This window comes from Anopheles maculipalpis, chromosome 3RL (genome assembly GCF_943734695.1).
Source record: "Anopheles maculipalpis chromosome 3RL, idAnoMacuDA_375_x, whole genome shotgun sequence".
NCBI classification, from domain to species: domain Eukaryota; kingdom Metazoa; phylum Arthropoda; class Insecta; order Diptera; family Culicidae; genus Anopheles; species Anopheles maculipalpis.
In genome coordinates, this window is record NC_064872.1 from 28,551,596 (window position 1) to 28,567,537 (window position 15,942).

Sequence of the window (15,942 nt, forward strand, 5' to 3'; positions counted from 1 at the left end):
TCTTCTACTCTGAGACGCAATTGTATCAAATTGTACTGTTAGGATCAGGGACAGAATTAAGCCCCATAGTGTTATGTGCCCGGTGTAAAAGTTATGCATAATCTGTCGATCGATGCTTCCGCGTAAAATGAAGTGCTCGAGCAGAGTTCGGTTGAAGCAATTCATTCTATCATGTATAAAACAAAAACCGCGTGCATTAAACTTCAGTTTAAACAGATTAAATGCAATTAATTGCTAAAAATGTACTACCAACCTACCACCCCACCCAATTGAAGAGATGGAAAAGAGGAACAGATGAAAAGAAGACTTTTAGATAGGATGAAAAACAATGTAGCTCTCCGCTTGTTAATGTGCACATAAGTAAATGCAAAGATTTTTATTTTTATTTTGGGAGCACGTGCAAAGGCAAACTGTACTTAATTGCTGTGGTCAATATCCGGTTCCGGAGTGGGGAAGAGAGAAAGAATTTTCTTTTCATCTCCTCCGGTGGTTGATGACCACCAGTCTTTTGTCACACTTAACGAGGTGTGTGCAATGTGTGTGTGTGTGTGGGTGGATGGGTGCGCGCATGTATGTATAGTATATAGTGCAAAATGGTGGCCATGAGCTTTCTGTAAAAGAAAAAAAAAAGGGAAAATAAGGAGGGAGGAATCGCAACAATTCGAGATGTAATTAGGGCTAGTTTCATTCTTCCATTTTGTGCACGATCGTTGTGTGCCACGATCTTCTTCACGCCACCGTGTGTGTGAATTGTAAATGTATAAATGTTCTTTTTTCCGGTCTTCGTATATTATTACCACACAAACCACAATCAATGGGGATATTGTAAAGCACATTGTGGTGTTTTTTTCGTGAAGAAAGAGAGAGAGAGAGAGAGAGGGAGAGAGAGAGAGAGAGAGAGAGAGAGAGAGAGAGAGAGAGAGGGGCATGGGTTTAAATTTTTATACTAGCTTGATCGCTCTTCTTAGACTTTATAATGCCGGGATAAAGTTGTAATTATGCTCTCGAATTAATCACACAAACACACAATTCTAATTGTTACTTCAATGTTCTTCCGTACGTAATGTATGTGTGTGTGTGCGCGTGTTTTTTGTATTATATGTGGTTTTTTTTTTCTCACACGGATACATCCTGCTGTCCGTTTTGATCCGTTCCGGCACGTATTAGCTAGTAATATGCATATATGTATATGTTTATATGTTTAAACGTTGTAGCAAGAGAGCATAAATAGGTTAATAACAAACAAAAACTGCTACCGACGAAGAAGCTGGGCTATTGTAGCGTGCAAATCACACACACACACACGCGCGCGCGCAAAAAGAAAGGTTAACGATATAAATTTAAATGAAAGCAAGAAATCATTTAAAACAGTGCAAGAGAGAGAGAAAGAGATATTACATTTAAAATACACATTACACATTAGTGAGATAAAATAAAATAAAACAAAAGATTTATTAGTATAGAGTAGGATCAGCAACTAAACCGAGCAAATCAAGCTTCAAACAGCGTGTATTAAATTGCAACAACAACAACAAAAACGGAACAAACGATCGCGAAATGCAAATAAAAAGGAACAATTAAACGGATCAGTACGGATCAAGTCTTCTGCAAGAAAGGAAGAGAACTATCAAAATTGTAAAAACAGAAAACAAACAAAATGTGAACGTGTTTCTCTTCTGTGTGTGAGTGGTGTGTGTAATTTTCTAAAATCGTTTACTCCACAAAACAATTATTAAATGCATCGTCTTCGATCGTTTGTGAAGTGAGTTTGGGAACAGAAGAGGAAGAAAATGGAAAAGTAATGGATGGATAAAGCAAAAGGAGACGGTGCAGAACCTGGGAAGGACATGTACGAATAATACTAGATGCGTGTGTGTGTGTGTGTGCGTTATACCGAGAAACCAAATGAAGATCGGCCCCATGCTAGAAGAGAGAGAGAGTTTGATGAACGGGAAAAGTTTACATTTTTCAACCGTATCATGTGTAATTATGTGTAATTTAACGTACAGGAGAGAAGCGACTCTGCGTCAAACAGTTCATCATACCCCCATGGTTGGAACCCTCGCCCCCCCCCCCCCCCCCCTGGGGGAGGGACCCAAATTCCCGATTCGTCGTCGTCGTTTCTTGTCGTTTCTTGTCGTCTCTCGAGTGTGGTGTAAGTTGTGTGCAGGTTGTTGTTGATGTTTTAAGTTTAAGCAGAACAAACAGGAAGAATGTAGAGAGACTCCCGAGGGCACATTGGCCACACTGCCCCTCCCCGAAATGTGTACTATTCGGTATGTGTATATTGTTCGGTGTGTTCTCCGGTGTAAACGTACCGTTTTTATCCGTAACAAGCCCGAGGAGGTTGATCATCCCTTACTGTTTGGGGGTAGATTGAGAAGGATCCGCGGCACACTACACTATACGACTACTACTGCGAGGACATTATAGATCAGGTACAGGATAGGAAGCAATCGTAAATAATTTGAGAAGAGATTACCACAAACAAACACACACACACATACACATGCCAGCCACGCTCTAGCTAGAACTCCGTGAGTAGTAAATCTATTATTACTACCAATTCTATTATTAAATAGTACTACTTTTACTGCTACTAACATTAGCTACTACTTCTTCCCTTTGCGGGGGCTTCTTTAACAGTCAAGAAAAAACTGTGTTTAAGTAGAAGTGAAGAAACCGATAACAGAGTACAGTCAAGCGCCGGGAATATTAAAAAAAAAAATCAGTCATTACACACATTTACATAGAAATTGAACGGAAATATTAATATCCCATTTCGGTCCCCGTATCCGAAACTCACCAATGAGCCTCCTCTCCCTAACCCTTTTTCAAATCAGCAACGCATTATATACATTTAAAGAACAAGTTAGGAAGGATGGATGGAAGGCGGATTGTTGTAAAACCCGTACCGAAAATCGAATCTTTTCATTTGGACAAGACACACAAACATACGAATAAAGATAGTGTACTTCAAGAAGATGTTGGGTTGCATTTTATTCGCTTTATGTTTCTTTTCTACCGATGGACAAAGTAATATAGAATAGAGATAAAATCCGAAATTTCGTATCCTTACCCTTTTATTTGAGCATCTGCTGTAGGGAGAAGAGTCCTGGAAGAGGCCAAGGAAAAGCCTTTTGGACAGCAAGTTCCCGTAGATGAGAAAGTCTTTCGACGAGGCGTGTTTCGAACTGAATCACGAGTAATTACTAAATTGAGGTTTGTATTGTTATCTCTTTAAAATTATACACTTTATTTAGCTCGATTTGATGACACATAACAGCCGTAGAAAACATTCAATCCGAAATAGTAAAAAAAAACGAAAGAAAGTTCAAATTATTAATATTTAAAGTCTGCATATTGAATGGAGAAGAACGTTTGATTGTAAAACATATTTTATACTATAAAACCCGTTGAGAAAACAGGTGAAATCTGAAAGAAATGCTCTAAATTTAATAAAAGTAATAAAATAAACGCTTCCATTAAATTAAAACTGCTTGCTTTATATTTATTTTCCATGAAATCGCCAAAAAATTTCAAACAAAAATATTGAATTTTCATCGCGCCGCACTTATCCGGGAGCGCAAGAATCGAAACGCCGATTCGACTAAAAATTTCAACCTCCGCTACCAGGGTAACATGAATCCAAGGAGGCAGCATTTTAACAGCTGCGAGCGAGAATTTTTCGCTCTGCCGCTGCCATCGGCCCGAGCTGGGTAACAGGAGAGCATCCAAACTAGGAGTTAACAGTAAGAAATACTTACCTTTCGCTCTTTCCTTCGCTACCATGCATGGATCTATACGGCCTACTCTTTCTAGCGCCGTACTAGTGACAGGAGAGTATACTACCAAGGTGAAGGGTACCATCGCTCATACTCGGCAAAGATGCACTATCCGTCTCTTTCTTTCATATCGAACCGAAACGCTAAAAGGAGAAGGCTATACTTACGCACATACTTTCGTTTCTTTCTTAGTAGTCAGTTTACAGTAACTGACACAATAAACGCAATAGACGTAAATATTTTAATATTTTTTTCAATAAGACATTTTTTATTTAATTTTTTTTCTTACCGATTCATAAATTCCTGAATAAAAAAACAGCTTGTAAAATTTAACGAAGTCATCATAATTGCTTTTTTATTAATTTATTTTACTTGATTGTCAGCATTTTTCGTGCTTCGCGAGTACACAACTCACGTGTTATTAATTCGTTCTTCTATGCCTTACCCTAACGGCATTTTTTGATTGGAAAATGTTATTGATGATTTTTTCTAATAAATAAATAAATGCTTGTATAAACTATTAATTTTATGAAACAGTCCACCAAATATTTGTCATCTCTTTATGACCTTTCCATATTTATACGATTATAATGTTTTCAATGTTTCGTTAGTTGCGCTTGTTTTGGCGAGTACTGTGCTTTATCAGTACGATCAATGTGTGCTATCGTAGATCGCGCGAAGCATCGTTCTCTTTCTTTCTAGCGCTGGTTGTATCTCCATCTCCAGTAGGCGCTGTAGCCGTACGGTAGGTGTAGGCGATAGCGGCGCCGCTCTTTCCATGGCAGTCTAAGTCGGTAAGTCTAGTAAGCCATTCGATGGCCGGCGTGACCTTAGAGGATGTTGTTAAACAAAGAAGAAGAATACTATCCCACATATCCCTAGAGTAAACCTTTTGGACGATTTCTTTCAGATTCGGGAGAAGTTTTGCCTTTGTTTTCCCTACATTTCGGTAGCGCAATCCAGTAGTGCTTCCCCGTTCCGTCGGAAATATTTAAAGGAGTTGTCACCGGCTAACTCTGTCCGGCGAGCTAGCCCTAGAAATATCATTCTCCTGGTTTTTTTTTTTTTTTGCAGGACATAAGCTTAACCCGTCTGGCCTGAGCGAAACTAGTGACGCTAGGTAGGAACATCCGTGAATCCGGTTTGTTCTCGTCAGCAATAACAGAATCGGACCAGAATCGGAGATGCCAGAATCGGACCAAAACTGAGCGATATCGCCGATTTTCTACGGAAATGCTGTTGTTTTGCTCAATAACCGGACATGAAGAAGAGGGATCGGTATGAGGTGTTAGGCAAAAAGTTGCGCGGCCTTAAGACGCATCCAACGATATGCCGGACGCCAGGATCGGACCAGGAATGACCGAGTTATCACTGATTTTCCATGGGAATGCTTAATAACTTAGCGGGGAGTGGAGGGATCGGGTTGAGGCGTTCGGCAAAAAGATGCCGGTGGTATGCCGGACGCCAGGATCGGACTAAGAATGAAAGAGTTGTCACCGATTTTCCACGGGAATGCTGTTGTTTTCCTCAATAACTTGGCGGGGGATGGAGGGATCGGGTTGGGGTGTTGGGCAAAAAGATGCGCGGCCTGAAGACGCATCCAACAGTATGCCGGACGCCAGGATCGGACTAAGAATGAACGAGTTGTCACCGATTTTCCACGGGAATGCTGTTGTTTTGCCCAATAACTTGGCGGGGAATGGAGGGATCGGGTTGAGGTGTTTGGCAAAAAGATGCGCGGCCTGAAGACGCATCCAACAGTATGCCGGACGCTAAGATCGGACGAAGAATGACCGAGTTGTCACCGATTTTCCACGAGAATGCTGTTGTTTTGCTCAATAACTTGGCGGGAGGTGGAGGGATCGGGTTGGGGTGTTCGGCAAAAAGATGCGCGGCCTGAAGACGCATTCAACAGTATGCCGGACGCCAGGATCGGACTAAGTATGACCGAGTTGTCACCGATTTTCCACGGGAGTGCTTAATAACTTGGCGGGGGGCATCCAACAGTTTGCGGTTCATCCCGATTGGACCAGGAATGTCCGAGTAATCTACTACTTTCCATCGGAATAACTTGGCGGGGAGTGGAGGGATCGGGGTGGCATTTTCTACAAGACGTTGCGCGGTCCAAAGACGCAATCGCCGATTTTGTACCAATTTTCCTACTAGGAGCGACTGGTAGTAACAGGACAGCATGAATTCAAGGAGGTAGTTCGGATCGGTTGAAAATTTCCAAATCCAATCTTAAAATCCACAATCAGTTTTAAAATCCCGATGCAAAATTAAAAGTTGAATTCCAAACTTTAAAGTTCCAACCCTAATTTAAAACTGACTTTGAATTTTAAAACTGATTTTGGAAATTTTCAACCGATCCAAGCTACCTCTCCGAATTCATGCTCTCCTGTTACTCCTGGTCGAATTTTGCCGCATAAAAATTTCCGGATTCTGGCAAAAATCCGGAAATTTTTATGCGGCGAAATTCGACCAGGAGTAACAGGAGAGCATACCAGGCGAAGAGGTAGCAAATGGAAATTTTAAAAGTGGTCAGAAAATTATTTCTTTCCGTCACGACAAATATTTTTCCGATCCATTTTAAGTTTGTCAGTCTCATTTTAATTTCTTTCTTAAACTATCTTTTAAAAACACCTCCAAAACATGGTTCTTAATATTAAAGAGAACTAAGGTCGATTTTCCATAACACGGGAGGCATGGAGGAGGAGGAGGAGGAGGAGGAGGAGGAGGAGGAGGAAGAGGAGGAGGAGGAGGAGGAGGAGGAGGAGGAGGAGGGGGTACTGGGAGTTGAAATTCTGCCAGCAGCATTCCCGTAAAAAATCGATGACAAATCGTTCATTCTTGGTCCGATCCTGGCGTCCGGCATACTGTTGGACGCGTCTTCAGACCTCGCATCTTTTTGCCCAACACCCCAACCCGATCTCTCTACTCCCCACTACGTTATTGTGGAAAACAACAGCATTCCTCTGTCTATTGGTCTATCTATTGGAGCAAACGATTGAGGCGAAAACAAATATCAGACTACAACACGAGTTTTGATCTTCCATTAGTCTTCATTTTCCAGCGAGCCAAGATGAAGAGCTCGTCTGGCAGATAGTTCGATCGTATGTTGATCATATTTCCATCTGATTATTGACCAGACCAAATCATCACGACGTATTCGAGTGCAGAACGATTTAAAAGAAAAGAGAATATTCGCCTACCAGAAGCACTAGCAATAATCAACTTCTTATGGCTTCTGCTGGTTTTCACAAGTTTCCCGGTCTACTAATCGAACGCTCATTAAATAGCTCTCCGAGCCATGAGCCTAACCGGGTCGGTTTCCGCTTCTTCTGCTAATAATCAAAAGCGTGTCTTGTGTGTGTGTCTGTCCACACTCATCAATGGGCTTCACAGCATGTAATGCATCCGATACTACACCGTTAGAACCGTCTGCAACATGCATAATACCGGTTTTTAAACTAGTTCCTTTGTGGGCTCAACAAGAATCTTGGTTGATCGATTCGTTCCGGTCGGCTCATCATGCTTACTATCGCCGTCTACCGTAGAGAACGTGTCCGCCGAGTTGATTGACCTTCCGGCTTTCTTTATTAGAAGTTGGCAGTGGATATACGAGCATTACCTTTCAGAATGTTTACTACAAATGATGTCATCTTCCTATTTCAAACCGTCGTCGCCTACTCTCTGCACATTGTCCCCCGGTCCGAGGCATATTGTTCGTCGTCATGCGAACGAGCCAAATTAAAAAAGCTCGCCCGCGTGGCGATGCATTAATCCCCTCGTGGCATGTCAAAATCACGACCACGCCATTACGATTATCCTTTTTGCAGCTTTTACACACGCTTGATGGCGATTCCGCTGGCGCCCTGGGGTGGAAATAATACAACTGCTTGAACCGGGATGCCGATTAGTGTCAACTGGATTGTGGACCACCAGCAAACCGCAGCTTTAAAGCCACACCTTTTGTTTACACTCACGGCAGGCCTTTATTTTTTTCTTCTTCAATTCAACACTCAATCATTCAGCTGAGCTCGGGCAAAACCGGGCCAAACCAGACCAAGGGATCAAACGAAGCAGGCGACGACCTTCAAATGATGATTTTTTTTTGCGAATGAAATGCGCTACGGTGCGAGAAAGAAAGAGATAGAATGGCTAAAGAATTCTCGCAGCAAATGAAAGAGAGAAAGAGAACGGCAGAAAAAGCTTTGTTTCTCAAACACTATCTCAAAAAGCACACCGCGTTGCACAATGGGATTTTATGGTTGTAGTTGCATAACTGTTAGCTTTCTGAAATTAACCGTCTATCTATGTTTAAACATTTTAATGCTTCAATTATCCATATTTTTCTAAATACTGAATTTCATAATAAAAAGCTTGTAATTGCCTTCTGCTCCCCTTGTAATTCCCCCGTAGTGAGGACTGACTATTCAAATGCGTGGTATCAGCAAGTCCAATAAATAATTAGACAGCCGGCATGGCCTAGAATGTAGTCGTCATCCAAGAATAATAATAAGAAGAAGTTTCTGTCACATTCATTCAACTAGTCAGATAATCGTTTTTTGTAACTTAATTTATGTAACATAAAAAAACACCGACTGTCTCTCTTCGTGTGCAGTCTTTTTATATTAAATCATCAGCAGAATCATGGCTGGTTGTGGAGAACTTCAGATGGCAATTTGTCAAATACCGACCGGATCTTCTTTTAGTTCGCCGAACTCTATCTAATGATAATGGTTTGTTGTGCCTAAATGCATGTTAATATGCAACGTAATGCATTTTTTGCAGATTACTATTAGTGAAATGGTAAATAGTAGTGGTATAATGGGGATTGATAAGTCTACAGTACGCAAGACAACACCTCAAACACCTGTGCCGTCTTCCGACAGTTTAAGATAAATTCATACCAGAAATGGCAGTCCAAGATCTCATGCTATCAAGATGCTATTAGGATTTTCCAACGATTTCCCAACAAAAAACAAATAAGCCACCATTTTTGACCGTTCGTCATAGAATCCCATTGTGTGAACAACACAGATGATGCCGTAATCATTCGGCCGCGCACGCGGCATTCGATCATCATCATCATCATCATCAACAGAGTGTTTGTACAAGTGGGACCGTGAACAGGTTCTTTTACTGTTGGCTATGAGAAAGAGCGACAGAGATAGCGAAATAGAAAAAAGAGAGAGTGAGAGAGAGTATGGGAGGGAGAGAGAAAAGCTCACACGGTTAACAACGACCGAACTTCAGCACGTTCCGTAGTCGTTGTTTACCTGCCATCTTGACGCGTTTGGGGTCTGTTACGTCCGGTTTACATCCGTAGTTCCCAACGAAGAGAATCATCAATCGCAGGTGCTACAGAAATAAGTGCAACTAAAAAACATCCAAAACCTGTGCAGAACTAGTGCGTGTTTGTAGGATTTGCATAGCAATAATTCAACTCATAAATAATCAAATATTTAAGTGAACATTACAAGCCGCATGCGAAACACAAAAGACTCAACCGGAAATCGAAACATTAAATAAAAACACCAACAAAATCTCGATAGGCCATATTGCGCGGTTTTTTTTTTTTTGGACCTACGCCATTCTTTCCCGCGCTCGCACACAAACACACACACTTCCGGCCGTGGCCGAACTTTGGGAGCCGTCCCCGTAATTGATCTCGTTTCGAATCTACCGTCCGGAAGTAGGGCGCCACTGAAAAGCACGCACATACGCACAAACACACGCACTGTGGTTAGCAGTGACATCTTTGCTTCCCAAAAAAAAAAATCACATCGCAAGAGAAACGGAGAGGAGAAGAGTTCCAGCAAAAAAGTTTGTGTGGGTGGTTGCGCCAATTGGCAAGTGAAAAGAAACAACACCCAGCAGCAGTCCCGGCAGTGTGCCACCACCTACGCGCACGCATCGCCCAGTGAAACCAGTGGAGGGGTTTGCTTTTTCCTTACAAATAGCATCATGCTGATGCCAAGCACAGTGACATAAAGCAGAGTTCCGAGGATTTTGGGAACCCTTTCTTCACCAGAGTGCTTCTTCAGAGTGAAGTTGAAAAACGAAAGCAACCGGCAAGACAAGCACGGCCTCAGTAGGAAAACATCCATCCAATACACACCATCCAAGGACAAATCAAGTAAGCATGGGAGAAAAATTCCTCTTAACGCATAAGTGCCTCCTAACATAGAGATACATCCTAGTACGAAAACAGCAGAATAGCAGAGGAGAGAAAACCATGCCTAAGAAACGGAAAGTAGCCAGATCAAAGCGGCACGGTTTCCTCAGCAAGGGTGTAATTGCTGCCTCAAAGACAGGAAGTCTTCGGGGATTAGGGCATCATCTAAATGCCGAAACTAATTACCGCTCGAACAGTGAAATCACTGACCATCATCAATGAAGGAACGCGAATGGAAAAGTGGGCACATTTTCCGTTGCTTCCATGTTTTAGACATAGGTGTGATCGACCGCCGGTGACGTCTTGTTCTAAGGGGTTTTCAGGGGTTAGCAAATGTGATTTTTTTTTATTTGGGATAACAATAACATTCCAACATTTGTAGTCTCAGAAGGCTCGGGGCTACGGGAAAACTTTCAAACTGTTGGAATCCATGCGAAACTGTCAAAAAATCTCATAATTACGATTTCAGCTTTTCCTCCGGTGCCTCGTGAAGGTTAATTGTGCATGCAGCAGGTTTTCAAGAAGCGATTTCAAAGCGAGAAAATTTAACAAACACTCATGAGAACCTGAAATTTAAATTTTGAAATATCTACTGGCTCGCAGCCTACAAACTCAAAGTCTCATAAACGAAAAACCAAAATTGCCAAAAAAAAGACAGGTTAAACTGTCTCTTATCGAATCGAAGAATATTTTTACCCTAAAACTAGTTTTTGCGTAAGTTCTGAAATTTAAGAACATTAATTTCTCAAACTACCTATTATTTCATTACTACTACTGTCCTAGAGGAACGGTCTGGTCCGGCGTTAATAGCACCTTGCGTTGGATATTCACACGGCAGGCTCAATATATACACAATACAATTCCAACCGGACAATTCCCCTATATTGAAGAGTGTCTATCCGACTAAAATGCTATGCCATGACTCGCTATGATCTACCAGGTCGTTAAGCGTTAAGTCTAACGGATGGGCGACTAAAACTTGGTAGTCATCGGGTTCCTTTACCTAGCAATACTGCTTAGCCGTTTTCTTTATGATTAAAAAAATATTATTCATCATTCTCATCAAAATAGTCTGTCACGGCCGGTATGGTTCTTCTTGGCTTGACGACCTACTATGTAGGTCATGCCAGTCGTCGAGTGGCTTATTGGACTTGCTGATATCATGTAGTTCCTTGCTGATAGTCAGTACTTACAACAGAGAAGCGATTCAGAAAGGATTTGCTGCCGGTTCTGCAGTGCAAAGACAGGCGTCGCTGTCACCTATATCACCGAGCCGTCACCTAGGAAAAGTTACTATGGTTAAGAAAAAATGTTTTGCTTTTGCTAACTTTGGTGATGCACTTCTTCTTGGCTTAACGATCCTACCTGACCATCGCGATTGGCTGCATTTATGCTACGTAGCTAAATAGTCAGTTCTCACTATGGTCCGGATAAGATTTGACTAACCTCCACCACCGGGCCAACATGGCCCCTGTATGGTCGTTTCAAATTCCAATAGAAAAAGTTTAATGTGAGGATCCATAATGAGCACTGACTATCCAATTGCATGGTATCAATAAGTTTTGTAAGCCATTCGATGAACGGTACGACCTGGAAGGTCGTTAAGCCCAAGAACACATAAATGAAAAAGCTTTAAAACAACTGCCAAACCCTGGCATATTAGTGCTAACCTTTTCCGTTCTTAGTTTACAACTGTTGCTAATGGCACGTTTCCTTGACGATTGTGACTCAATACTCCCCATGGGCTTGCATTTGTTTGTTTCGCTTTATCGACGTTTCGTCCTGTTTCCTGACAGCCTGACTGCGCGTGCTATCGTTTTTTCTGTACTTCTGCCGCTACTGCGAGTGAAACCACAAACGAACCGTTCATAGCCGGGAGAATGCAACATCGATCCTATCCAGTTCCTACCCGCCCGTTTTGCAGAGATCCCATGAAATATTTAGAAAGGGCAATTTTCACCTGCCGAGAGAATGGGAAAGCAAACACGTGCAAAGGGGAAAATAGAAAACGTTCAACATTGTACAACAAGTGGTTGCGTTTCTTATTGATAGGAGTAAATTTTTAACTGTGAATGTATTTGCCATCTAGGTATTAAGATGATGTTTGATAGAATTCATGCAAAATAGAATAAATAAATAAAAGATGGCTTAATTTTTATAGCACAACCATGTGAGTAGAAGACTATTTGTACAAATGTAAATCACCTGCTTTTTTCTCTAAAGGTTTAACATGGATTTCTTCTTCTTCTTCTTGGCTTAACGACCTCTAAGGTCATGCCGGCCATCGAAATGGCTCTTACTAGAGTGCCGATACCACGTAGTTGGTTAGTCAGTCCTTACTACGGGGGGACGGTCCTGCCGTTTGAAGAGCGGAGCCGCTGTCGCCTACACCACCGGGCCGCCCCTACATGGATTAACTACATGCACACCTGAATGTAGCCAATCATTCAATAACTGCATGGAAACAGTCATTTATCTTATCTGAGGTGAACTATAAGTTGTGGATGTCCTCATAATTTACTAAGAAAACTATGATTGCATACTTCCAGGCTTAACGCTGATGCTTGGTAAAATGAGTAGGAAATGAGACATCCAAAGCTCAATGTACAGTGCAAAACCAACACCAAACACGATCTCACACTTAAATCATCATATTTGTTGCGGCATTTTTCATTCGTGCCAAGCGTCTCTCTGCCGTGCGTGTAATTTACCATTTTTTAGGCCTATCTTTTGGGTCTGGGCTGAGAGTTTTTTTTAGCTGCCTCTCATTTGTTACGGAGCTTCAAGTTATTTTCACTTTCGGCAGTGGTTTCCCATCACGACAAATACCGGAACCATGTAATACGGAAAGACCCCGCCGTTACAGTCGGCTTCACCCTCAACAGGTAGAGATGAAAGATTAAAAGCGTTTAGCTTGGTGTACAAGAGTACGGAAACCATGCCAAAACAATAAACACACCACATTTGTGCATCGCTAGAGCTTGAAAACTTGCAAATTTTGATTGAATTTTGCTTTGCCGGCAATCTCACTTCAAAAACCGACGCACACACAGCGAATGAGAGGCAGTTATTCAATCTACCCTTTGCTGTTGAAGAAAGCGGATGAAGAAGCTGTTGAATTTTTCCCTACTTAACGCAAGCAAACCAAGCTCGACCAGCACACACCGAGGATCGACCTTTGATGTGTCCAAAAACTGGGCAAAAAGGCCCAGACAAGACCATCCTCCCCGCTCAATTGTGATGATAGTAGACTGTAATGACTCTTTTGTGTTTCGCGCGCGCGCGCGCCTGTTCACTGATGCATTCATTTCATGCCTTTCTTTGAGATGTTTCAAACCAACATCATCAATCTACGAACCAACGAAAAACCAACAAAAATCTACTCACAAAACAACGCAATAATCGCTAATGAATTCACGGCCACGGCGAGCGGGTGAAAAATGTGCACCGGGGCGGAAAAGATGCCGAGATGATGATGTCGGGGCGTTTATGTGCTACGACAGAAGGCCTAGGCTAGTCCGCCCCGGACCCCAGGTGTTCGTAAACATTGCGAATAATTACACTGCCTGTCTGGAACGTGTGTCCAGGATGTGGGAGGTGCGTATTTAGTCCAAATTACATTCTATCTGGTGTGGTTTCGTATGCTGCTTCATTTGCATATAATCGTGCGAAATGGAGAGAGTTTAGGGTATTTTTTCATATTTTTTGCGAAGAAAGTGAACTATTGTTGACTTTCATTCGTTTGTTGCGGTGTAGCTGGCTAATGGGGCTAATGATTCTTCATACAACCCTATCTACAGAGATATGCCTTTCGGAAAAGCCCTAAGTAGATTTTATGTGCTCCGTATTGCCTAAACTTAGGAGCGATAACTACATTGTTTTGTACTTGGTCGTTTTGTTTATTGAAAGGCTCATGAAAAAGAGGTTGTTTTACGTAAGGGTTGTTTTAATATTTTAAGAAAAGGGAGAGCGATTGCCATTTTTTGTTTGGTAACGATTAGAAATTACCAGCCAATCTTTTTGTTGCCAGCGCGGGTTAAAGAAAAAGCAATTACATACTTCTCTTTAGACATGTAAAATGATATTATTGCTGTATATTGATATAAAATCAATTAACAAAATGACATCGCAATAAACGGCTTGCAAACTTTCCATCATTAGACCGTTGTTTACTGTTTTGCGGTAGCACCTGCAAGTGATATGTTTAGCACATTTCTATTTAGATCTTGCTCAATACGATGGTACTGGAGATGCTCGTCTTCCTCAGAATAATAGTAGGGTAAGCTTAGGTAAACAAACAAACATTTCACACGCAACACTGTATACTATTTGTACAGTGCGAGGGCCTGCGCTTTACCTAACCACAACATCTGCCCTCTATTGAATATTTATAAATGAATCTTTCCTTGAAGGTGTGATGCAATTTCTATGCGATAAAACCTCAAAAATTGATGCAGTTTGTATGAAAAAACCAATTCTTTAGGAGACTCAAAAGCAGCATGATCATCAGCAAAGAACATCTTAAACAATCGTTGCCAAAACTTTTTTTTCTGATTCCTTTTATTTTGATTCTAAGCCAACTTCTAAACCGGAATTGATTATGTGACGTCTTATATACGTTTTGGAGCATGGTGACTTGCCAACTATTTCTTCAACGTATGAAAAATGTACTTCAGAACCTTGAAATTCTTCCTGGCTTAGTTGTAGTCAGAATTCTAATCACCCACCAAAAATCTCTCTCACATGACTAGCTATTATCAGATGTTCTATGTACCTCTTATGCTTTGTACTTTATGTAGAAATAGCGCTAGATCTTCATCTTCATTCAACCATCCATTGACACGCCTTCTGTATGCATATCCCATTCCCAACAGATCGCTCCTCGATGCCATACATTCTCATCCGCGGTAATCTTGCGTCCTACGGTCACAAGCATCCATTTCGCGTGCTCGTTTCCGGGCTGAAGGGTAAGAGAAATTACGGTCATTTAATCTCCCCTTTTTATTGCTACCACCGTGCAATGTCTTTCTTTTTGCTAATATCCTTCCCCGCAGCGGCCGACATTGAACAGCTGAACCGTTTCCCATGCGGAGGCTACAGTGATGAGTCCACCGTCGTCTATCTACAGCATCCATGCGTAATGCTGACGGCACTGGAGGTAGGTGTGCGTGTGTGGGTCACCCCCGATCGATATGCAAATGAGTGGGCTGAATAAACAATTACCCATCCTATTCCATGGTCAGCTTCAAGTGGTCATGAATGATGATGGACAATAAGACACATACATTATTAGACATTATTCAAACCATTATACGTTTCCTTCTGGAAAACAATTAAATACATTCTCCTTTGCATCTATTCGCTGCTAGGTGCTCGGGTATCGTGTCGTAGCGTCCTCGTCAACAGCCGTCAAGCAAGACTACAACGAGTACATGTGGACGATGCGGAAGGAGTTCAGCGATCCCGAACCGTACCTGAGCGAAACGTCCTCGGCGGTGATTGAGCGAGACAATCTCGCCAACAGCGGCCGGGAGGGTGGCAACTTTAACGGTGGGAACAGTAAAATCGATGTGCCCGAATAAAACCGTCCCACGCGCATCATGGTGTGTCATACAGCATGTGTACCAAAAATACTTAAAGATTCGTGTACGGGTAGTAACGGTTTTTTTTTCTTTGTTCATTAATATTCGAATGAGCGACAGCAAGCTGACAGCTGTCATGCGAAAACGTCACAACAAAACTCCCAGAAACCAAAGCCAAACAAAAACCCTTTTGGGTGCAGTGATTGGAGCCAGTTTCGGGAGAGTAAAAGCACAAAATCATCGTTCCGTTTAAGCCATACTTACAAATATTTGTAAACATCGACGATTAATTGTAATTTAGCTTTCTGCACAGCGTCTCCGCAAGAGAAAAAACGCTTACAAGGCAGTGTGCCCTCAACGACAGTTCCCGAACCATTAGCGGATATTTGCTTCA

The 15,942-nt window shown here is 41.9% G+C and overlaps 2 protein-coding genes across 2 annotated transcripts in view; one reads left to right on the forward strand and one right to left on the reverse strand.

The window, feature by feature from the left end:
* Positions 1 to 15,942, reverse strand: part of LOC126564831 (SPRY domain-containing SOCS box protein 3) — a 321,084-nt gene that overhangs the window by 290,807 nt on the left and 14,335 nt on the right. The window lies entirely within an intron of this gene.
* LOC126565601 (uncharacterized) lies at positions 9,908 to 15,550 on the forward strand. Its single transcript, XM_050222795.1, has 4 exons — positions 9,908 to 9,927; positions 14,841 to 14,933; positions 15,021 to 15,124; positions 15,336 to 15,550. The coding sequence occupies exons 2-4, from the start codon at positions 14,852 to 14,854 to the stop codon at positions 15,546 to 15,548; spliced, it is 399 nt and encodes a 132-aa protein (XP_050078752.1). The 5' UTR covers positions 9,908 to 9,927; positions 14,841 to 14,851; the 3' UTR covers positions 15,549 to 15,550.